Source organism: Scyliorhinus torazame, unplaced genomic scaffold (genome assembly GCF_047496885.1).
Source record: "Scyliorhinus torazame isolate Kashiwa2021f unplaced genomic scaffold, sScyTor2.1 scaffold_556, whole genome shotgun sequence".
NCBI classification, from domain to species: Eukaryota; Metazoa; Chordata; class Chondrichthyes; order Carcharhiniformes; family Scyliorhinidae; genus Scyliorhinus; species Scyliorhinus torazame.
Window position 1 is genome coordinate 23,813 of NW_027308283.1, and position 26,248 is coordinate 50,060.

Below are 26,248 nucleotides of genomic sequence, written 5' to 3' on the forward strand. Positions count from 1 at the left end.
AGCACGCTTGACGGAGGGAGACAGAGCACGCTTGACGGAGGGAGACAGAGCACGCTTGACGGAGGGAGACAGAGCACGCTTGACGGAGAGAGACAGAGCACGTTTGACGGAGAGAGGGCACGTTTGACGGAGAAAGAGCACATTTGACGGAGAGAGACAGAGCACGTTTGACGGAGAAGAGCACATTTGACGGAGAGAGACAGAGCACGTTTGACGGAGAGACAGAGCACGTTTGACGGAGAGAGACAGAGCACGTTTGACGGAGAGAGGGCACGTTTGACGGAGAAAGAGCACATTTGACGGAGAAAGAGCACATTTGACGGAGCGAGGCAGAGCACGTTTGACGGAGAGAGAGCACGTTTGACCGAGGGAGACAGAGCACGTTTGACGGAGACAGAGCACGTTTGACGGAGAGAGACAGAGCACGTTTGACGGAGAAAGAGCACATTTGACGGAGAGACACAGAGCACGTTTGACGGAGAGACAGAGCACGTTTGACGGAGAGAGACAGAGCACGTTTGACGGAGAGAGGGCACGTTTGACGGAGAAAGAGCACATTTGACGGAGCGAGACAGAGCACGTTTGACGGAGAGAGAGCACGTTTGACCGAGGGAGACAGAGCACGTTTGACGGAGACAGAGCACGTTTGACGGAGAGAGACAGAGCACGTTTGACGGAGAGAGACAGAGCACGTTTGACGGAGAGAGACAGAGCACGTTTGACGGAGAGAGACAGAGCACGTTTGACGGAGGGAGACAGAGCACGTTTGACGGAGAGACACAGAGCGTTTGACGGAGAGAGACAGAGCGTTTCACGGAGGGAGACAGAGCACGTTTGACGGAGAGACACAGAGCACGTTTGACGGAGAGACACAGAGCGTTTGACGGAGAGAGACAGAGCACGTTTGACGGAGAGAGACGGAGCACGTTTGACGGAGAGAGACAGAGCACGTTTGACGGAGGGAGACAGAGCACGTTTGACGGAGACTGAGCACGTTTGACGGAGAGAGACAGAGCACGTTTGACGGAGAGAGACAGAGCACGTTTGACGGAGAGAGACAGAGCACGTTTGACGGAGAGAGACAGAGCACGTTTGACGGAGAGAGACAGAGCACGTTTGACGGAGAGAGACAGAGCACGTTTGACGGAGAGAGACAGAGCACGTTTGACGGAGAGAGACAGAGCACGTTTGACGGAGAGAGACAGAGCACGTTTGACGGAGAGAGACAGAGCACGTTTGACGGAGAGAGACAGAGCACGTTTGACGGAGAGAGACAGAGCACGTTTGACGGAGAGAGACAGAGCACGTTTGACGGAGAGAGACAGAGCACGTTTGACGGAGGGAGACAGAGCACGTTTGACGGAGGGAGACAGAGCACGTTTGACGGAGGAAGACAGAGCACGTTTGACGGAGGGAGACAGAGCACGTTTGACGGAGGGAGACAGAGCACGTTTGACGGAGACAGAGCACGTTTGACGGAGAGAGACGGAGCACGTTTGACGGAGAGAGACGGAGCACGTTTGACGGAGACAGAGCACATTTGACAGAACAGAGACGGAGCACGTTTGACGGAGGGAGACAGAGCACGTTTGACGGAGGGAGACAGAGCACGTTTGACGGAGAGAGACAGAGCACGTTTGACGGAGAGAGACAGAGCACGTTTGACGGAGAGAGACAGAGCACGTTTGACGGAGAGAGACAGAGCACGTTTGACGGCGAGAGACAGAGCACGTTTGACGGAGAGAGACAGAGCACGTTTGACGGAGAGAGACAGAGCACGTTTGACGGAGAGAGACAGAGCACGTTTGACGGAGGGAGACAGAGCACGTTTGACGGAGGGAGACAGAGCACATTTGACGGAGGGAGACAGAGCACGTTTGACGGAGAGAGACGGAGCATTTGACGGAGAGAGACAGAGCACGTTTGACGGAGAGAGACAGAGCACGTTTGACGGAGAGAGACAGAGCACGTTTGACGGAGAGAGACAGAGCACGTTTAACGGAGAGAGACAGAGCACGTTTGACGGAGAGAGACAGAGCACGTTTAACGGAGAGAGACAGAGCACGTTTGACAGAGAGAGACAGAGCACGTTTGACGGAGAGAGACAGAGCACGTTTGACGGAGAGAGACAGAGCACGTTTGACGGAGGGAGACAGAGCACGCTTGACGGAGAGAGAAAAAGCACGCTTGACGGAGGGAGACAGAGCACGCTTGACGGAGGGAGACAGAGCACGCTTGACGGAGAGAGACAGAGCACGTTTGACGGAGAGAGACAGAGCACGTTTGACGGAGAGAGACAGAGCACGTTTGACGGAGAGAGACAGAGCACGTTTGACGGAGAGAGACAGAGCACGTTTGACGGAGAGAGGGCACGTTTGACGGAGAAAGAGCACATTTGACGGAGAAAGAGCACATTTGACGGAGAAAGAGCACATTTGACGGAGAAAGAGCACATTTGACGGAGAAAGAGCACATTTGACGGAGAAAGAGCACATTTGACGGAGCGAGACAGAGCACGTTTGACGGAGAGAGAGCACGTTTGACGGAGAGAGACTGAGCACGTTTGACGGAGGGAGACAGAGCACGTTTGACGGAGGGAGACAGAGCACGTTTGACGGAGGGAGACAGAGCACGTTTGACGGAGGGAGACAGAGCACGTTTGACGGAGGGAGACAGCGCACGTTTGACGGAGAGAGACAGAGCACGTTTGACGGAGAGAGGGCACGTTTGACGGAGAAAGAGCACATTTGACGGAGAAAGAGCACATTTGACGGAGCGAGACAGAGCACGTTTGACGGAGAGAGAGCACGTTTGACCGAGGGAGACAGAGCACGTTTGACGGAGACAGAGCACGTTTGACGGAGAGAGACAGAGCACGTTTGACGGAGAGAGACAGAGCACGTTTGACGGAGAGAGACAGAGCACGTTTGACGGAGGGAGACAGAGCACGTTTGACGGAGGTAGACAGAGCACGTTTGACGGAGGTAGACAGAGCACGTTTGACGGAGAGACACAGAGCGTTTGACGGAGAGAGACAGAGCGTTTCACGGAGGGAGACAGAGCACGTTTGACGGAGAGACACAGAGCACGTTTGACGGAGAGACACAGAGCGTTTGACGGAGAGAGACAGAGCACGCTTGACGGAGAGACACAGAGCACGTTTGACGGAGAGACACAGAGCACGCTTGACGGAGAGACACAGAGCACGCTTGACGGAGAGACAGAGCACGTTTGACGGAGAGACAGAGCACGTTTGACGGAGAGCATGTTTGACGGAGAGAGAGCACGTTTGACGGAGAGAGAGCACGTTTGACGGAGAGAGAGCACGTTTGACGGAGAGAGAGCACGTTTGACGGAGAGAGACACGGCACGTTTGACGGAGAGAGAGCACGTTTGACGGAGAGAGAGCACGTTTGACGGAGAGAGACAGAGCACGTTTGACGGAGAGAGACAGAGCACGTTTGACGGAGAGAGACGGAGCACGTTTGACGGAGAGAGACAGAGCACGTTTGACGGAGAGAGACAGAGCACGTTTGACGGAGAGACAGAGCACGTTTGACGGAGAGAGACAGAGCACGTTTGACGGAGAGAGACAGAGCACGTTTGACGGAGAGAGACAGAGCACGTTTGACGGAGAGAGACAGAGCACGTTTGACGGAGAGAGACAGAGCACGTTTGACGGAGAGACACAGAGCACGTTTGACGGAGAGACACAGAGCACGTTTGACGGACAGAGACAGAGCACGTTTGACGGAGAGAGACAGAGCACGTTTGACGGAGAGAGACAGAGCACGTTTGACGGAGAGAGACAGAGCACGTTTGACGGAGAGAGACAGAGCACGTTTGACGGAGAGAGACAGAGCACGTTTGACGGAGAGAGACAGAGCACGTTTGACGGAGAGAGACAGAGCACGTTTGACGGAGAGAGACAGAGCACGTTTGACGGAGAGAGACAGAGCACGTTTGACGGAGAGAGACAGAGCACGTTTGACGGAGAGAGACGGAGCACGTTTGACGGAGAGAGACAGAGCACGTTTGACGGAGAGAGACAGAGCACGTTTGACGGAGAGAGACAGAGCACGTTTGACGGAGAGAGACAGAGCACGTTTGACGGAGAGAGACAGAGCACGTTTGACGGAGAGAGACACGGCACGTTTGACGGAGAGAGAGCACGCTTGACGGAGAGAGAGCACGTTTGACGGAGAGAGACAGAGCACGTTTGACGGAGAGAGACAGAGCACGTTTGACGGAGAGAGACAGAGCACGTTTGACGGAGAGAGACGGAGCACGTTTGACGGAGAGACACAGAGCACGTTTGACGGAGATACACAGAGCGTTTGACGGAGAGAGACAGAGCACGTTTGACGGAGAGAGACACGGCACGTTTGACGGAGAGCACGTTTGACGGAGAGAGAGCACGTTTGACGGAGAGAGACAGAGCACGTTTGACGGAGAGAGACAGAGCACGTTTGACGGAGAGACACAGAGCACGTTTGACGGAGATACACAGAGCGTTTGACGGAGAGAGAGCCCGTTTGACGGAGCGAGACACGGCACGTTTGACGGAGAGAGACAGAGCACGTTTGACGGAGCGAGACACGGCACGTTTGACGGAGAGAGACAGAGCACGTTTGACGGAGCGAGACACGGCACGTTTGACGGAGAGAGACGGAGCACGTTTGACGGAGGGAGACAGAGCACGTTTGACGGAGAGAGACGGAGCACGTTTGACGGAGGGAGACAGAGCACGTTTGACGGAGGGAGACAGAGCACGTTTGACGGAGAGACACAGAGCACGTTTGACGGAGATACACAGAGCGTTTGACGGAGAGAGAGCCCGTTTGACGGAGCGAGACACGGCACGTTTGACGGAGAGACACAGAGCACGTTTGACGGAGATACACAGAGCGTTTGACGGAGAGAGAGCCCGTTTGACGGAGCGAGACACGGCACGTTTGACGGAGAGAGACAGAGCACGTTTGACGGAGCGAGACACGGCACGTTTGACGGAGAGAGACGGAGCACGTTTGACGGAGGGAGACAGAGCACGTTTGACGGAGAGAGACGGAGCACGTTTGACGGAGGGAGACAGAGCACGTTTAACGGAGGGAGACAGAGCACGTTTGACGGAGATACACAGAGCGTTTGACGGAGGGAGACGGAGCGTTTGACGGAGAGAGAGGGCACGTTTGACGGAGGGAGACAGAGCACGTTTGACGGAGAGAGACAGAGCACGTTTGACGGAGGGAGACAGAGCACGTTTGACGGAGAGAGACAGAGCACGTTTGACGGAGGGAGACAGAGCACGTTTGACGGAGAGAGACAGAGCACGTTTGACGGAGAGAGACAGAGCACGTTTGACGGAGGGAGACAGAGCACGTTTGACGGAGAGAGACAGAGCACGTTTGACGGAGGGAGACAGAGCACGTTTGACGGAGAGAGACAGAGCACGTTTGACGGAGAGAGACAGAGCACGTTTGACGGAGGGAGACAGAGCACGTTTGACGGAGGGAGACAGAGCACGTTTGACGGAGGGAGACGGAGCACGTTTGACGGAGGGAGACAGAGCACGTTTGACGGAGATACACAGAGCGTTTGACGGAGGGAGACGGAGCGTTTGACGGAGAGAGAGGGCACGTTTGACGGAGGGAGACAGAGCACGTTTGACGGAGAGAGAGCGACGGAGATTGATAGCACGAGAGTTCTACCCATGAAGCCACTGAGGGAGCCCGTGTCCCGCTCACACCGCTGCAGCGGAGCGTTCCACCCTCTGCGGATATTACTTACTGATGGGGACGGCCTCGGTTCTGCGGCATCGTCCTCCTCAGACATGCTCTCGGCTGCTCGATATCGCAATGCCTTCGCTGGCGAGCCCAGCTTGGTCCCGTGGTGGGTTTGCTCCGTGGTAAAGGGGTGATAGGCGTAGTGAATGGGCATGTTGGTACCTGGAACCAAGCACAGCGGAATGTGTTGTGTCGAGAGCCTCATTTCCCAAGGTCACTTTACCCTGCAGTCCCTCAGGAGGCTCGAGACTCGCCCCTCTGTTCCTTTCACACCCACCCACTGCCAATGGGCAGTCTGAGCCGGTAGCATTGGCATCTTGCCCACTCAGAGCTCCACATTAACGTCTGAACAATCGCCCTCCTTCCCTCCCCCGCCTGCCTCTCCCTCCCTCCCCCCGCCTGCCTCTCCCTCCCTCCCCCCGCCTGCCTCTCCCTCCCTCCCCCTTCCCCCGCCTACCCCTTCCCCCGCCTCTCCCTCCCCCGCATCTCCCTTCCTCTACCCTTCCCCCGCCTCTCCCTCCCTCCCCCCCTTCCCCCGCCTCTCCCTCTCCCTCTCCTCCCCCGCCTCTCCCTCTCCTCCCTCCCCCTTCCTCCGCCTCTCCCACCCTCCCCCGCCTCTCCCTCCCCCGCCTCTCCCTCTCCTCCCTCCCCCTTCCCCCGCCTCTCCCTCCCCCGCCTCACCCTCTCCTCCCTCCCCCGCCTCTCCCTCCCTCCCCCCCTTCCCCCGCCTCTCCCTCCCCGCCTCTCCCTCTCCTCCCTCCCCCGCCTCTCCCTCTCCTCCCTCCCCCCTCCCCCGCCTCTCCCTCTCCTCCCTCCCCCTTCCCCCGCCTCTCCCTCCCCGCCTCTCCCACCCCCGCCTCTCCCACCCCCGCCTCTCCCACCCCCGCCTCTCCCACCCCCGCCTCTCCCACCCCCGCCTCTCCCACCCCCGCCTCTCCCACCCTCCCCCCCCTTCCCCGCCTCTCCCTCCCCCGCCTCACCCTCTCCTCCCTCCCCCGCCTCTCCCTCCCCCCCTTCCCCCGCCTCTCCCTCCCCCCCTTCCCCCGCCTCTCCCTCCCCGCCTCTCCCTCCCCCCCTCCCCCCGCCTCTCCCTCCCTCCCCCCCTCTCCCTCTCCCCCTTCCCCCCCCTCTCTCCCTCCCCCGCCTCTCTCCCTCCCCCGCCTCTCTCCCTCCCCCGCCTCTCTCCCTCCCCCGCCTCTCCCTCCCCCCTTCCCCCGCCTCTCCCTCCCTCCCCCCTTCCCCGCCTCTCCCTCCCTCCCCCCTTCCCCGCCTCTCCCACTTCCCCCCCTCTCCCTCTCCTCCCTCCCTCCCCCCGCCTCTCCCTCCCTCCCTCAACCCCGTCTCCCTCCCTCCCTCACCCCCGTCTCCCTCCCTCCCTCACCCCCGTCTCCCTCCCTCCCTCACCCCCGTCTCCCTCCCTCCCTCACCCCCGTCTCCCTCCCTCCCGTCTCCCTCCCTCACCCCTGTCTCCCTCCCTCCCTCACCCCCGTCTCCCTCCCTCCCTCACCCCCGTCTCCCTCACTCTCACACCGCCTCTCCCTCCATCCCGCCTCTCCCTCCATCCCTCCCCTCCCCCCCCCCACCCCAAATCCCTCAGGCACTTTTCCGTTGCACGGCCGCCTCCCTCAGTCTCTCTCGGACGCCCGCCCGCGCTCCCCTCCCCCGATGAAAGGACAATTCCGGTGACAGCGGCTGCCTCACGGACCGTTCTTGGCGCAGTACTCGGACAGCTTCTCGTCCAGCCGGTTGCAAATCCCGTCACCGAAGCCATAGAGAATCTTGGCTTCGCGCCCAGTCCGCAACGGCAGCGGGTACATGGTCAAGGAGCGAATGGCCTAAAGCAGGGGAAAAGCAGGCGATACGTTCATCACACAAGCAAAACAGCTCAGAAAGACAGCTTTAATGCAGGATCGGACTGGAATTCATGTCTCCCACATCCCAGCCATTCCCATCCCATTCTCCCGCTCACTCCTGTGGTGAATGTCAGTGTTTCAGGTGTATTGCATCACAGGTATTTGGTGCCGCGAGGGTTAAAAGTCTGAGTTGTGAGTTTGACTGTTGCAGTCACGTCTTAAGGGAAATTAAAGCACCGTAAAAAGCTTGGGCTACTGGAATTTTGTTTGGGTTAAGGGGATTCCCTGTGGAGTTAATTAGATTTCAGCTTGGTCCGGTGAGGCCGTTACTGGGTGGAGCTAAGGGTATCAGCCATTTTGGGGGAAAGCGGGTCAGTGCAGTTCTGGATGACGCTGTGTTCAGAAGTCAAGCTGTTTTGCTCTCTGCAGCACAGTTTAAGTGAGATTAGCGGTCTTTCAGGCGGTGCAGACTTGTCTGAGAACACGGGAGAGCGGAAACAAGCTGAGAAGCAGAATCTGAAGCGATACAGCCGGAGCTCCTGCATGGGTCTGACAGGGGTCAGATCTTATCTTTAAAGCAGTGTCAAGCGATCTCTCCTTCTCAAAGAACATCTCCAGACAGCAGGTATTGCTGAGTGCTAACAGTATTGAACAGTGGATTGAGAGCGGAGATGGTTTCCTTGTTGTGTGAGTGGGAATAAAGATAGCAGCTAAGGGTATTGTATTCACTGTATAAATTACTACTGTTTAAGGGGAAATTGTGAAGCTATTTTTTGGTGTGATGTTTTAATACTTTGTTAGTAATAAAGTTTATTTCAATTTACCATATTCCTAGTTTGTGTGGAACCACTCCTGGAGCGAGGTATACTTTCTTCTCAGTTTTACAGAATAAAAATTAAAATTCAGGTTTCTGTCCAGTAGCATAGACACTGTTGGGGTCTGGTCCAGGACCGGGATACTCCCACACCCTTTAATATCACACCAAGTCTAACCCCACTCTCCCCCTCACTCCCCACACCCTTTAATATCCCACCCAGTCTAATCCCACTCTCCCCCTCACTCCCCGCACCCTTTAATATCCCACCCAGTCTAATCCCACTCTCCCCCCTCACTCCCCGCACCCTTTAATATCCCACCCAGTCCGATCCCACACCTCCTCCTCACTCCCCGCACCATTTACTATCCCACCCAGTCTAATCCCACTCTCCCCTCACTCCCCACACCCTTTAATATCCCACCCAGTCTAATCCCACTCTCCCCCTCACTCCCCACACCCTTTAATATCACACCAAGTCTAACCCCACTCTCCCCCTCACTCCCCACACCCTTTAATATTCCACCCAGTCTAATCCCACTCTCCCCCTCACTCCCCACACCCTTTAATATCCCACCCAGTCCGATCCCACACCTCCTCCTCACTCCCCACACCCTTTAATATCCCACCCAGTCTAATCCCACTCTCCCCCTCACTCCCCGCACCCTTTAATATCCCACCCAGTCTAATCCCACTCTCCCCCTCACTCCCCGCACCCTTTAATATCCCACCCAGTCTAATCCCACTCTCCCCCTCACTCCCCGCACCCTTTAATATCCCACCCAAACTAATCCCACTCTCCCCGCACCCTTTAATATCCCACCCAGTCTAATCCCACTCTCCCCCTCACTCCCTGCACCCTTTAACATCACACCCAGTCTAATTCCACTCTCCCCCTCACTCCCCGCACCCTTTACTATCCCACCGAGTCTAATCCCACTCTCCCCCTCACTCCCCACACCCTTTAATAGGCCACCGTGTCTAATCCCACTCTCCCCCTCACTCCCCACACCCTTTAATATGCCGTGTCTAATCCCACTCTCCCCCTCACCCTTTAATATCCTACAGTCTAATCCCTCACTCCCCTCACCCTTGAATATCCCACCCAGTCTAATCCCTCACTCCCCTCACCCATTAACATCCCACCCAGTCTAATCCCACTCTCCCCACACCCTTTAATATCCCACCCAGTCTAATCCCTCACCCTTTAATATCCCACCCAGTCTAATGCCACTCTCCCCCTCACTCCCCACACCCTTTAATATCCCACCCAGTCTAATCCCACTCTCCCCCTCACTCCCCACACCCTTCAATATCCCACCCAGTCTAATCCCGCACGCCCCTCAACCTTTAATATCCCATCCAGTCTAATCCCTCACCCTTTAATATCCCACCCAGTCTAAACCCTCACTCCCCTCACCCTTTAATATCCCACCCAGTCTAATCCCACTCTCCCCACACCCTATAATATCCCACCCAGTCTAATCCCACTCTCCCCCTCACTCCCCGCACACTTTAATATCCCACCCAGTCTAATCCCACTCTCCCCCTCACTCCCCGCACCCTTTAATATCCCACCCAGTCTTATCCCACTCTCCCCCTCACTCCCCACACCCTTTAATATCCCACCCAGTCTAATCCCACTCTCCCTCCTCACTCCCCACACCCTTTAATATCCCACCCAGTCTAATCCCACTCTCCCCCTCACTCCCCGCACCCTTTAATATCCCACCCAGTCTAATCCCACTCTCCCCCTCACTCCCCACACCCTTTAATATCCCACCCAGTCTAATCCCACTCTCCCCCTCACTCCCCGCACCCTTTAATATCCCACCCAGTCTAATCCCACTCTCCCCCTCACTCCCCACACCCTTTAATATCCCACCCAGTCTAATCCCACTCTCCCCTCACCCTTTAATATCCCACTCTCCCTCCTCACTCCCCGCACCGTTTAATATCCCACCCAGTCTAATCCCACTCTCCCCCTCACTCCCCGCGCCCTTTAATATCCCACCCAGTCTAATCCCACTCTCCCCCTCACTCCCCGCACCCTTTAATATCCCACCCAGTCTAATCCCACTCTCCCCCTCACTCCCCGCACCCTTTAATATCCCACCCAGTCTAATCCCACTCTCCCCCTCACTCCCCACACCCTTTAATATCCCACTCAGTCTAATCCCACTCTCCCCCTTAATCCCACATACCCAAAAGGCCTCTCATGTGGTCTTGGAAGGGGGGGGGGGGGCAGCTCGAAGGCACACACCCCCACCCTGCCTTCCCCCAGCCTGTTGAACGCGATGCAGAAATTCACCCACCTTTTCGTAGACGATTTGAGATTTCTGCTGCCTCTCTGCCGCCGTGTCCCTCCATTCCACCAGCCACTGCAGGAAGAGTGGGTTTGGGCAGGCGGGAAGCAGCGCCTCGCCCCCACAATTAGCCACTGGGGCAAACATCTCCGCCGAAAACAACCGGACACCGGCGGCGGAGAGAGCGAGATCCGGATGTGAGCTGAGAGGAGGAGGAGGAGGGAAGAGAGAGAAGGGTGTCAATCAGGGAAATAGCAGCCAAGAAACTTGACATGGTTTCCTGCTTTAAAGTGTCTGCACTGTTGGGAATTCCGGGAATCCCAAGCCGTGCAGCACCCGGACCAAACGTGCCCCGGGGGTGAGGGTATTCCCTGACGAGACCCGTTCAGTTCCGGGTACGCGTCGTTCCCTCGAGGAGCGCTGGGTGAATGTGAACCCGTGCTCGAGGTGCGACCAGCAGCCGCAGCCTTCACCCCCTCCTCCCCTGTTCACATTCCGAGGGGGGGGAACACGTTGCAGCTTTCGAGGCCCAAAACCCCTCCTGTCGGCAACTAATCACTTCTTCCTGACTCAGAGCGGCCGACATATGCAGATCCTTAAAAACCGCCATTCCCTCTCTCCCGCTGCCCCCCCCAGACACGCTGCCCCCCCCAGACACACTGCCCCCCTCTCCCCCCGACACGCTGCCCCCCCCAGACACACTGCCCCCCTCTCCCCCCGACACACTGCCCCCCCAGACACACTGCCCCCCTCTCCCCCCGACACACTGCCCCCCCAGACACACTGCCCCCCTCTCCCCCCGACACACTGCCCCCCCAGACACACTGCCCCCCTCTCCCCCCGACACACTGCCCCCCCAGACACACTGCCCCCCTCTCCCCCCGACACACTGCCCCCCCAGACACACTGCCCCCCTCTCCCCCCGACACACTGCCCCCCCAGACACACTGCCCCCCTCTCCCCCCCGACACACTGCCCCCCACTCCCCCCCGACACACTGCCCCCCACTCCCCCCCGACACACTGCCCCCCACTCCCCCCCGACACACTGCCCCCCACTCCCCCCCGACACACTGCCCCCCACTCCCCCCCGACACACTGCCCCCCACTCCCCCCCGACACACTGCCCCCCACTCCCCCCCGACACACTGCCCCCCACTCCCCCCCGACACACTGCCCCCCACTCCCCCCCGACACACTGCCCCCCACTCCCCCCCGACACACTGCCCCCCACTCCCCCCCGACACACTGCCCCCCACTCCCCCCCGACACACTGCGCCCCACTCCCCCCCGACACACTGTGCCCCCCGACACACTGTGCCCCCCGACACACTGTGCCCCCCGACACACTGTGCCCCCCGACACACTGTGCCCCCCGACACACTGTGCCCCCCGACACACTGTGCCCCCCGACACACTGTGCCCCCCGACACACTGTGCCCCCCGACACACTGTGCCCCCCGACACACTGTGCCCCCCGACACACTGTGCCCCCCGACACACTGTGCCCCCCGACACACTGTGCCCCCCGACACACTGTGCCCCCCGACACACTGCCCCCCGACACACTGCCCCCCGACACACTGCCCCCCGACACACTGCCCCCCGACACACTGCCCCCCGACACACTGCCCCCCGACACACTGCCCCCCGACACACTGCCCCCCGACACACTGCCCCCCGACACACTGCCCCCCGACACACTGCCCCCCGACACACTGCCCCCCGACACACTGCCCCCCGACACACTGCCCCCCGACACACTGCCCCCCGACACACTGCCCCCCGACACACTGCCCCCCGACACACTGCCCCCCGACACACTGCCCCCCGACACACTGCCCCCCGACACACTGCCCCCCGACACACTGCCCCCCGACACACTGCCCCCCGACACACTGCCCCCCGACACACTGCCCCCCGACACACTGCCCCCCGACACACTGCCCCCCGACACACTGCCCCCCGACACACTGCCCCCCGACACACTGCCCCCCGACACACTGCCCCCCGACACACTGCCCCCCGACACACTGCCCCCCGACACACTGCCCCCCGACACACTGCCCCCCGACACACTGCCCCCCGACACACTGCCCCCCGACACACTGCCCCCCGACACACTGCCCCCCGACACACTGCCCCCCGACACACTGCCCCCCGACACACTGCCCCCCGACACACTGCCCCCCGACACACTGCCCCCCGACACACTGCCCCCCGACACACTGCCCCCCGACACACTGCCCCCCGACACACTGCCCCCCGACACACTGCCCCCCGACACACTGCCCCCCGACACACTGCCCCCCGACACACTGCCCCCCGACACACTGCCCCCCGACACACTGCCCCCCGACACACTGCCCCCCGACACACTGCCCCCCGACACACTGCCCCCCGACACACTGCCCCCCGACACACTGCCCCCCGACACACTGCCCCCCGACACACTGCCCCCCGACACACTGCCCCCCGACACACTGCCCCCCGACACACTGCCCCCCGACACACTGCCCCCCGACACACTGCCCCCCGACACACTGCCCCCCGACACACTGCCCCCCGACACACTGCCCCCCGACACACTGCCCCCCGACACACTGCCCCCCGACACACTGCCCCCCGACACACTGCCCCCCGACACACTGCCCCCCGACACACTGCCCCCCGACACACTGCCCCCCGACACACTGCCCCCCGACACACTGCCCCCCGACACACTGCCCCCCGACACACTGCCCCCCGACACACTGCCCCCCGACACACTGCCCCCCGACACACTGCCCCCCGACACACTGCCCCCCGACACACTGCCCCCCGACACACTGCCCCCCGACACACTGCCCCCCGACACACTGCCCCCCGACACACTGCCCCCCGACACACTGCCCCCCGACACACTGCCCCCCGACACACTGCCCCCCGACACACTGCCCCCCGACACACTGCCCCCCGACACACTGCCCCCCGACACACTGCCCCCCGACACACTGCCCCCCGACACACTGCCCCCCGACACACTGCCCCCCGACACACTGCCCCCCGACACACTGCCCCCCGACACACTGCCCCCCGACACACTGCCCCCCGACACACTGCCCCCCGACACACTGCCCCCCGACACACTGCCCCCCGACACACTGCCCCCCGACACACTGCCCCCCGACACACTGCCCCCCGACACACTGCCCCCCGACACACTGCCCCCCGACACACTGCCCCCCGACACACTGCCCCCCGACACACTGCCCCCCGACACACTGCCCCCCGACACACTGCCCCCCGACACACTGCCCCCCGACACACTGCCCCCCGACACACTGCCCCCCGACACACTGCCCCCCGACACACTGCCCCCCGACACACTGCCCCCCGACACACTGCCCCCCGACACACTGCCCCCCGACACACTGCCCCCCGACACACTGCCCCCCGACACACTGCCCCCCGACACACTGCCCCCCGACACACTGCCCCCCGACACACTGCCCCCCGACACACTGCCCCCCGACACACTGCCCCCCGACACACTGCCCCCCGACACACTGCCCCCCGACACACTGCCCCCCGACACACTGCCCCCCGACACACTGCCCCCCGACACACTGCCCCCCGACACACTGCCCCCCGACACACTGCCCCCCGACACACTGCCCCCCGACACACTGCCCCCCGACACACTGCCCCCCGACACACTGCCCCCCGACACACTGCCCCCCGACACACTGCCCCCCGACACACTGCCCCCCGACACACTGCCCCCCGACACACTGCCCCCCGACACACTGCCCCCCGACACACTGCCCCCCGACACACTGCCCCCCGACACACTGCCCCCCGACACACTGCCCCCCGACACACTGCCCCCCGACACACTGCCCCCCGACACACTGCCCCCCGACACACTGCCCCCCGACACACTGCCCCCCGACACACTGCCCCCCGACACACTGCCCCCCGACACACTGCCCCCCGACACACTGCCCCCCGACACACTGCCCCCCGACACACTGCCCCCCGACACACTGCCCCCCGACACACTGCCCCCCGACACACTGCCCCCCGACACACTGCCCCCCGACACACTGCCCCCCGACACACTGCCCCCCGACACACTGCCCCCCGACACACTGCCCCCCGACACACTGCCCCCCGACACACTGCCCCCCGACACACTGCCCCCCGACACACTGCCCCCCGACACACTGCCCCCCGACACACTGCCCCCCGACACACTGCCCCCCGACACACTGCCCCCCGACACACTGCCCCCCGACACACTGCCCCCCGACACACTGCCCCCCGACACACTGCCCCCCGACACACTGCCCCCCGACACACTGCCCCCCGACACACTGCCCCCCGACACACTGCCCCCCGACACACTGCCCCCCGACACACTGCCCCCCGACACACTGCCCCCCGACACACTGCCCCCCGACACACTGCCCCCCGACACACTGCCCCCCGACACACTGCCCCCCGACACACTGCCCCCCGACACACTGCCCCCCGACACACTGCCCCCCGACACACTGCCCCCCGACACACTGCCCCCCGACACACTGCCCCCCGACACACTGCCCCCCGACACACTGCCCCCCGACACACTGCCCCCCGACACACTGCCCCCCGACACACTGCCCCCCGACACACTGCCCCCCGACACACTGCCCCCCGACACACTGCCCCCCGACACACTGCCCCCCGACACACTGCCCCCCGACACACTGCCCCCCGACACACTGCCCCCCGACACACTGCCCCCCGACACACTGCCCCCCGACACACTGCCCCCCGACACACTGCCCCCCGACACACTGCCCCCCGACACACTGCCCCCCGACACACTGCCCCCCGACACACTGCCCCCCGACACACTGCCCCCCGACACACTGCCCCCCGACACACTGCCCCCCGACACACTGCCCCCCGACACACTGCCCCCCGACACACTGCCCCCCGACACACTGCCCCCCGACACACTGCCCCCCGACACACTGCCCCCCGACACACTGCCCCCCGACACACTGCCCCCCGACACACTGCCCCCCGACACACTGCCCCCCGACACACTGCCCCCCGACACACTGCCCCCCGACACACTGCCCCCCGACACACTGCCCCCCGACACACTGCCCCCCGACACACTGCCCCCCGACACACTGCCCCCCGACACACTGCCCCCCGACACACTGCCCCCCGACACACTGCCCCCCGACACACTGCCCCCCGACACACTGCCCCCCGACACACTGCCCCCCGACACACTGCCCCCCGACACACTGCCCCCCGACACACTGCCCCCCGACACACTGCCCCCCGACACACTGCCCCCCGACACACTGCCCCCCGACACACTGCCCCCCGACACACTGCCCCCCGACACACTGCCCCCCGACACACTGCCCCCCGACACACTGCCCCCCGACACACTGCCCCCCGACACACTGCCCCCCGACACACTGCCCCCCGACACACTGCCCCCCGACACACTGCCCCCCGACACACTGCCCCCCGACACACTGCCCCCCGACACACTGCCCCCCGACACACTGCCCCCCGACACACTGCCCCCCGACACACTGCCCCCCGACACACTGCCCCCCGACACACTGCCCCCCGACACACTGCCCCCCGACACACTGCCCCCCGACACACTGCCCCCCGACACACTGCCCCCCGACACACTGCCCCCCGACACACTGCCCCCCGACACACTGCCCCCCGACACACTGCCCCCCGACACACTGCCCCCCGACACACTGCCCCCCGACACACTGCCCCCCGACACACTGCCCCCCGACACACTGCCCCCCGACACACTGCCCCCCGACACACTGCCCCCCGACACACTGCCCCCCGACACACTGCCCCCCGACACACTGCCCCCCGACACACTGCCCCCCGACACACTGCCCCCCGACACACTGCCCCCCGACACACTGCCCCCCGACACACTGCCCCCCGACACACTGCCCCCCGACACACTGCCCCCCGACACACTGCCCCCCGACACACTGCCCCCCGACACACTGCCCCCCGACACACTGCCCCCCGACACACTGCCCCCCGACACACTGCCCCCCGACACACTGCCCCCCGACACACTGCCCCCCGACACACTGCCCCCCGACACACTGCCCCCCGACACACTGCCCCCCGACACACTGCCCCCCGACACACTGCCCCCCGACACACTGCCCCCCGACACACTGCCCCCCGACACACTGCCCCCCGACACACTGCCCCCCGACACACTGCCCCCCGACACACTGCCCCCCGACACACTGCCCCCCGACACACTGCCCCCCGACACACTGCCCCCCGACACACTGCCCCCCGACACACTGCCCCCCGACACACTGCCCCCCGACACACTGCCCCCCGACACACTGCCCCCCGACACACTGCCCCCCGACACACTGCCCCCCGACACACTGCCCCCCGACACACTGCCCCCCGACACACTGCCCCCCGACACACTGCCCCCCGACACACTGCCCCCCGACACACTGCCCCCCGACACACTGCCCCCCGACACACTGCCCCCCGACACACTGCCCCCCGACACACTGCCCCCCGACACACTGCCCCCCGACACACTGCCCCCCGACACACTGCCCCCCGACACACTGCCCCCCGACACACTGCCCCCCGACACACTGCCCCCCGACACACTGCCCCCCGACACACTGCCCCCCGACACACTGCCCCCCGACACACTGCCCCCCGACACACTGCCCCCCGACACACTGCCCCCCGACACACTGCCCCCCGACACACTGCCCCCCGACACACTGCCCCCCGACACACTGCCCCCCGACACACTGCCCCCCGACACACTGCCCCCCGACACACTGCCCCCCGACACACTGCCCCCCGACACACTGCCCCCCGACACACTGCCCCCCGACACACTGCCCCCCGACACACTGCCCCCCGACACACTGCCCCCCGACACACTGCCCCCCGACACACTGCCCCCCGACACACTGCCCCCCGACACACTGCCCCCCGACACACTGCCCCCCGACACACTGCCCCCCGACACACTGCCCCCCGACACACTGCCCCCCGACACACTGCCCCCCGACACACTGCCCCCCGACACACTGCCCCCCGACACACTGCCCCCCGACACACTGCCCCCCGACACACTGCCCCCCGACACACTGCCCCCCGACACACTGCCCCCCGACACACTGCCCCCCGACACACTGCCCCCCGACACACTGCCCCCCGACACACTGCCCCCCGACACACTGCCCCCCGACACACTGCCCCCCGACACACTGCCCCCCGACACACTGCCCCCCGACACACTGCCCCCCGACACACTGCCCCCCGACACACTGCCCCCCGACACACTGCCCCCCGACACACTGCCCCCCGACACACTGCCCCCCGACACACTGCCCCCCGACACACTGCCCCCCGACACACTGCCCCCCGACACACTGCCCCCCGACACACTGCCCCCCGACACACTGCCCCCCGACACACTGCCCCCCGACACACTGCCCCCCGACACACTGCCCCCCGACACACTGCCCCCCGACACACTGCCCCCCGACACACTGCCCCCCGACACACTGCCCCCCGACACACTGCCCCCCGACACACTGCCCCCCGACACACTGCCCCCCGACACACTGCCCCCCGACACACTGCCCCCCGACACACTGCCCCCCGACACACTGCCCCCCGACACACTGCCCCCCGACACACTGCCCCCCGACACACTGCCCCCCGACACACTGCCCCCCGACACACTGCCCCCCGACACACTGCCCCCCGACACACTGCCCCCCGACACACTGCCCCCCGACACACTGCCCCCCGACACACTGCCCCCCGACACACTGCCCCCCGACACACTGCCCCCCGACACACTGCCCCCCGACACACTGCCCCCCGACACACTGCCCCCCGACACACTGCCCCCCGACACACTGCCCCCCGACACACTGCCCCCCGACACACTGCCCCCCGACACACTGCCCCCCGACACACTGCCCCCCGACACACTGCCCCCCGACACACTGCCCCCCGACACACTGCCCCCCGACACACTGCCCCCCGACACACTGCCCCCCGACACACTGCCCCCCGACACACTGCCCCCCGACACACTGCCCCCCGACACACTGCCCCCCGACACACTGCCCCCCGACACACTGCCCCCCGACACACTGCCCCCCGACACACTGCCCCCCGACACACTGCCCCCCGACACACTGCCCCCCGACACACTGCCCCCCGACACACTGCCCCCCGACACACTGCCCCCCGACACACTGCCCCCCGACACACTGCCCCCCGACACACTGCCCCCCGACACACTGCCCCCCGACACACTGCCCCCCGACACACTGCCCCCCGACACACTGCCCCCCGACACACTGCCCCCCGACACACTGCCCCCCGACACACTGCCCCCCGACACACTGCCCCCCGACACACTGCCCCCCGACACACTGCCCCCCGACACACTGCCCCCCGACACACTGCCCCCCGACACACTGCCCCCCGACACACTGCCCCCCGACACACTGCCCCCCGACACACTGCCCCCCGACACACTGCCCCCCGACACACTGCCCCCCGACACACTGCCCCCCGACACACTGCCCCCCGACACACTGCCCCCCGACACACTGCCCCCCGACACACTGCCCCCCGACACACTGCCCCCCGACACACTGCCCCCCGACACACTGCCCCCCGACACACTGCCCCCCGACACACTGCCCCCCGACACACTGCCCCCCGACACACTGCCCCCCGACACACTGCCCCCCGACACACTGCCCCCCGACACACTGCCCCCCGACACACTGCCCCCCGACACACTGCCCCCCGACACACTGCCCCCCGACACACTGCCCCCCGACACACTGCCCCCCGACACACTGCCCCCCGACACACTGCCCCCCGACACACTGCCCCCCGACACACTGCCCCCCGACACACTGCCCCCCGACACACTGCCCCCCGACACACTGCCCCCCGACACACTGCCCCCCGACACACTGCCCCCCGACACACTGCCCCCCGACACACTGCCCCCCGACACACTGCCCCCCGACACACTGCCCCCCGACACACTGCCCCCCGACACACTGCCCCCCGACACACTGCCCCCCGACACACTGCCCCCCGACACACTGCCCCCCGACACACTGCCCCCCGACACACTGCCCCCCGACACACTGCCCCCCGACACACTGCCCCCCGACACACTGCCCCCCGACACACTGCCCCCCGACACACTGCCCCCCGACACACTGCCCCCCGACACACTGCCCCCCGACACACTGCCCCCCGACACACTGCCCCCCGACACACTGCCCCCCGACACACTGCCCCCCGACACACTGCCCCCCGACACACTGCCCCCCGACACACTGCCCCCCGACACACTGCCCCCCGACACACTGCCCCCCGACACACTGCCCCCCGACACACTGCCCCCCGACACACTGCCCCCCGACACACTGCCCCCCGACACACTGCCCCCCGACACACTGCCCCCCGACACACTGCCCCCCGACACACTGCCCCCCGACACACTGCCCCCCGACACACTGCCCCCCGACACACTGCCCCCCGACACACTGCCCCCCGACACACTGCCCCCCGACACACTGCCCCCCGACACACTGCCCCCCGACACACTGCCCCCCGACACACTGCCCCCCGACACACTGCCCCCCGACACACTGCCCCCCGACACACTGCCCCCCGACACACTGCCCCCCGACACACTGCCCCCCGACACACTGCCCCCCGACACACTGCCCCCCGACACACTGCCCCCCGACACACTGCCCCCCGACACACTGCCCCCCGACACACTGCCCCCCGACACACTGCCCCCCGACACACTGCCCCCCGACACACTGCCCCCCGACACACTGCCCCCCGACACACTGCCCCCCGACACACTGCCCCCCGACACACTGCCCCCCGACACACTGCCCCCCGACACACTGCCCCCCGACACACTGCCCCCCGACACACTGCCCCCCGACACACTGCCCCCCGACACACTGCCCCCCGACACACTGCCCCCCGACACACTGCCCCCCGACACACTGCCCCCCGACACACTGCCCCCCGACACACTGCCCCCCGACACACTGCCCCCCGACACACTGCCCCCCGACACACTGCCCCCCGACACACTGCCCCCCGACACACTGCCCCCCGACACACTGCCCCCCGACACACTGCCCCCCGACACACTGCCCCCCGACACACTGCCCCCCGACACACTGCCCCCCGACACACTGCCCCCCGACACACTGCCCCCCGACACACTGCCCCCCGACACACTGCCCCCCGACACACTGCCCCCCGACACACTGCCCCCCGACACACTGCCCCCCGACACACTGCCCCCCGACACACTGCCCCCCGACACACTGCCCCCCGACACACTGCCCCCCGACACACTGCCCCCCGACACACTGCCCCCCGACACACTGCCCCCCGACACACTGCCCCCCGACACACTGCCCCCCGACACACTGCCCCCCGACACACTGCCCCCCGACACACTGCCCCCCGACACACTGCCCCCCGACACACTGCCCCCCGACACACTGCCCCCCGACACACTGCCCCCCGACACACTGCCCCCCGACACACTGCCCCCCGACACACTGCCCCCCGACACACTGCCCCCCGACACACTGCCCCCCGACACACTGCCCCCCGACACACTGCCCCCCGACACACTGCCCCCCGACACACTGCCCCCCGACACACTGCCCCCCGACACACTGCCCCCCGACACACTGCCCCCCGACACACTGCCCCCCGACACACTGCCCCCCGACACACTGCCCCCCGACACACTGCCCCCCGACACACTGCCCCCCGACACACTGCCCCCCGACACACTGCCCCCCGACACACTGCCCCCCGACACACTGCCCCCCGACACACTGCCCCCCGACACACTGCCCCCCGACACACTGCCCCCCGACACACTGCCCCCCGACACACTGCCCCCCGACACACTGCCCCCCGACACACTGCCCCCCGACACACTGCCCCCCGACACACTGCCCCCCGACACACTGCCCCCCGACACACTGCCCCCCGACACACTGCCCCCCGACACACTGCCCCCCGACACACTGCCCCCCGACACACTGCCCCCCGACACACTGCCCCCCGACACACTGCCCCCCGACACACTGCCCCCCGACACACTGCCCCCCGACACACTGCCCCCCGACACACTGCCCCCCGACACACTGCCCCCCGACACACTGCCCCCCGACACACTGCCCCCCGACACACTGCCCCCCGACACACTGCCCCCCGACACACTGCCCCCCGACACACTGCCCCCCGACACACTGCCCCCCGACACACTGCCCCCCGACACACTGCCCCCCGACACACTGCCCCCCGACACACTGCCCCCCGACACACTGCCCCCCGACACACTGCCCCCCGACACACTGCCCCCCGACACACTGCCCCCCGACACACTGCCCCCCGACACACTGCCCCCCGACACACTGCCCCCCGACACACTGCCCCCCGACACACTGCCCCCCGACACACTGCCCCCCGACACACTGCCCCCCGACACACTGCCCCCCGACACACTGCCCCCCGACACACTGCCCCCCGACACACTGCCCCCCGACACACTGCCCCCCGACACACTGCCCCCCGACACACTGCCCCCCGACACACTGCCCCCCGACACACTGCCCCCCGACACACTGCCCCCCGACACACTGCCCCCCGACACACTGCCCCCCGACACACTGCCCCCCGACACACTGCCCCCCGACACACTGCCCCCCGACACACTGCCCCCCGACACACTGCCCCCCGACACACTGCCCCCCGACACACTGCCCCCCGACACACTGCCCCCCGACACACTGCCCCCCGACACACTGCCCCCCGACACACTGCCCCCCGACACACTGCCCCCCGACACACTGCCCCCCGACACACTGCCCCCCGACACACTGCCCCCCGACACACTGCCCCCCGACACACTGCCCCCCGACACACTGCCCCCCGACACACTGCCCCCCGACACACTGCCCCCCGACACACTGCCCCCCGACACACTGCCCCCCGACACACTGCCCCCCGACACACTGCCCCCCGACACACTGCCCCCCGACACACTGCCCCCCGACACACTGCCCCCCGACACACTGCCCCCCGACACACTGCCCCCCGACACACTGCCCCCCGACACACTGCCCCCCGACACACTGCCCCCCGACACACTGCCCCCCGACACACTGCCCCCCGACACACTGCCCCCCGACACACTGCCCCCCGACACACTGCCCCCCGACACACTGCCCCCCGACACACTGCCCCCCGACACACTGCCCCCCGACACACTGCCCCCCGACACACTGCCCCCCGACACACTGCCCCCCGACACACTGCCCCCCGACACACTGCCCCCCGACACACTGCCCCCCGACACACTGCCCCCCGACACACTGCCCCCCGACACACTGCCCCCCGACACACTGCCCCCCGACACACTGCCCCCCGACACACTGCCCCCCGACACACTGCCCCCCGACACACTGCCCCCCGACACACTGCCCCCCGACACACTGCCCCCCGACACACTGCCCCCCGACACACTGCCCCCCGACACACTGCCCCCCGACACACTGCCCCCCGACACACTGCCCCCCGACACACTGCCCCCCGACACACTGCCCCCCGACACACTGCCCCCCGACACACTGCCCCCCGACACACTGCCCCCCGACACACTGCCCCCCGACACACTGCCCCCCGACACACTGCCCCCCGACACACTGCCCCCCGACACACTGCCCCCCGACACACTGCCCCCCGACACACTGCCCCCCGACACACTGCCCCCCGACACACTGCCCCCCGACACACTGCCCCCCGACACACTGCCCCCCGACACACTGCCCCCCGACACACTGCCCCCCGACACACTGCCCCCCGACACACTGCCCCCCGACACACTGCCCCCCGACACACTGCCCCCCGACACACTGCCCCCCGACACACTGCCCCCCGACACACTGCCCCCCGACACACTGCCCCCCGACACACTGCCCCCCGACACACTGCCCCCCGACACACTGCCCCCCGACACACTGCCCCCCGACACACTGCCCCCCGACACACTGCCCCCCGACACACTGCCCCCCGACACACTGCCCCCCGACACACTGCCCCCCGACACACTGCCCCCCGACACACTGCCCCCCGACACACTGCCCCCCGACACACTGCCCCCCGACACACTGCCCCCCGACACACTGCCCCCCGACACACTGCCCCCCGACACACTGCCCCCCGACACACTGCCCCCCGACACACTGCCCCCCGACACACTGCCCCCCGACACACTGCCCCCCGACACACTGCCCCCCGACACACTGCCCCCCGACACACTGCCCCCCGACACACTGCCCCCCGACACACTGCCCCCCGACACACTGCCCCCCGACACACTGCCCCCCGACACACTGCCCCCCGACACACTGCCCCCCGACACACTGCCCCCCGACACACTGCCCCCCGACACACTGCCCCCCGACACACTGCCCCCCGACACACTGCCCCCCGACACACTGCCCCCCGACACACTGCCCCCCGACACACTGCCCCCCGACACACTGCCCCCCGACACACTGCCCCCCGACACACTGCCCCCCGACACACTGCCCCCCGACACACTGCCCCCCGACACACTGCCCCCCGACACACTGCCCCCCGACACACTGCCCCCCGACACACTGCCCCCCGACACACTGCCCCCCGACACACTGCCCCCCGACACACTGCCCCCCGACACACTGCCCCCCGACACACTGCCCCCCGACACACTGCCCCCCGACACACTGCCCCCCGACACACTGCCCCCCGACACACTGCCCCCCGACACACTGCCCCCCGACACACTGCCCCCCGACACACTGCCCCCCGACACACTGCCCCCCGACACACTGCCCCCCGACACACTGCCCCCCGACACACTGCCCCCCGACACACTGCCCCCCGACACACTGCCCCCCGACACACTGCCCCCCGACACACTGCCCCCCGACACACTGCCCCCCGACACACTGCCCCCCGACACACTGCCCCCCGACACACTGCCCCCCGACACACTGCCCCCCGACACACTGCCCCCCGACACACTGCCCCCCGACACACTGCCCCCCGACACACTGCCCCCCGACACACTGCCCCCCGACACACTGCCCCCCGACACACTGCCCCCCGACACACTGCCCCCCGACACACTGCCCCCCGACACACTGCCCCCCGACACACTGCCCCCCGACACACTGCCCCCCGACACACTGCCCCCCGACACACTGCCCCCCGACACACTGCCCCCCGACACACTGCCCCCCGACACACTGCCCCCCGACACACTGCCCCCCCCCAGACACACTGCCCCCCCCCCCAGGCACACTGCCCCCCCCCCAGACACACTGCCCCCCCCAGACACACTGCCCCCCCCCCCAGACACACTGCCCCCCCCCCCAGACACACTGCCCCCCCCCCAGACACACTGCCCCCCCCCAGACACACTGCCCCCCCCCAGACACACTGCCCCCCCCCAGACACACTGCCCCCCCCCCCAGACACACTGCCCCCCCCCCAGACACACTGCCCCCCCCCAGACACACTGCCCCCCCCCCAGACACACTGCCCCCCCCCAGACACACTGCCCCCCCCCCCAGACACACTGCCCCCCCCCAGACACACTGCCCCCCCCCAGACACACTGCCCCCCCCAGACACACTGCCCCCCCCAGACACACTGCCCCCCCCAGACACACTGCCCCCCCAGACACACTGCCCCCCCCAGACACACTGCCCCCCCCAGACACACTGCCCCCCTCTCCCCCCCCCAGACACACTGCCCCCCCCAGACACATTGCACCCCCAGACACACTGCACCCCCCAGACACACTGACCCCCCCTCTCCCCCTCAGACACACTGCCCCCCACTCCCCCCCCAGACACACTGCACCCCTCTCCCCCCTCAGACACACTGCGCCCCCGACACACTGCCCCCCTATTCCCCCCCACCACACACTGCCCCCTCTCCCCCCCAGACACACTGCCCCCCTCTCGCCACCCAGACACACGGCCCCCCTCTCCACCCCAGACACACTGCCCCCTCTCCCCCCCCAGACACACTGCCCCCCTCTCCCCCCCCAGACACACTGCCCCCCTCTCGCCCCCCAGACACACTGCCCCCTCTCCACCCCCACACTTCCCCCCTCAGACACACTGCCCCCCTCTCCCCCCGACACTCTGCCCCCCTCTCCCCCCCCCAGACACACTGCCCCCCTCTCTCCCCCCGACACACTGCCCCCCTCTCTCCCCCCCCGACACACTGCCCCCCTCTCTCCCCCCCCGACACACTGCCCCCCCTCTCTCCCCCCCCCGACACACTGCCCCCCTCTCTCCCCCCCACG

At 66.3% G+C, this 26,248-nt stretch overlaps 1 protein-coding gene across 1 annotated transcript in view; it reads right to left on the minus strand.

Moving 5' to 3' along the window:
• The window catches only part of LOC140406485 (crossover junction endonuclease MUS81-like), a gene marked incomplete at its 3' end in the record, with an annotated part of 75,626 nt that overhangs the window by 23,767 nt on the left and 25,611 nt on the right, over positions 1-26,248 (minus strand). The window contains exons 2-4 of the mRNA XM_072494510.1: positions 10,766-10,958; positions 7,489-7,618; positions 5,788-5,945 (exon numbers count right to left, since the gene is read on the minus strand). Of these exons, the coding sequence (XP_072350611.1) occupies positions 5,788-5,945; positions 7,489-7,618; positions 10,766-10,903 (426 nt within the window). The remainder of the gene's footprint in view (positions 1-5,787; positions 5,946-7,488; positions 7,619-10,765; positions 10,959-26,248) is intronic.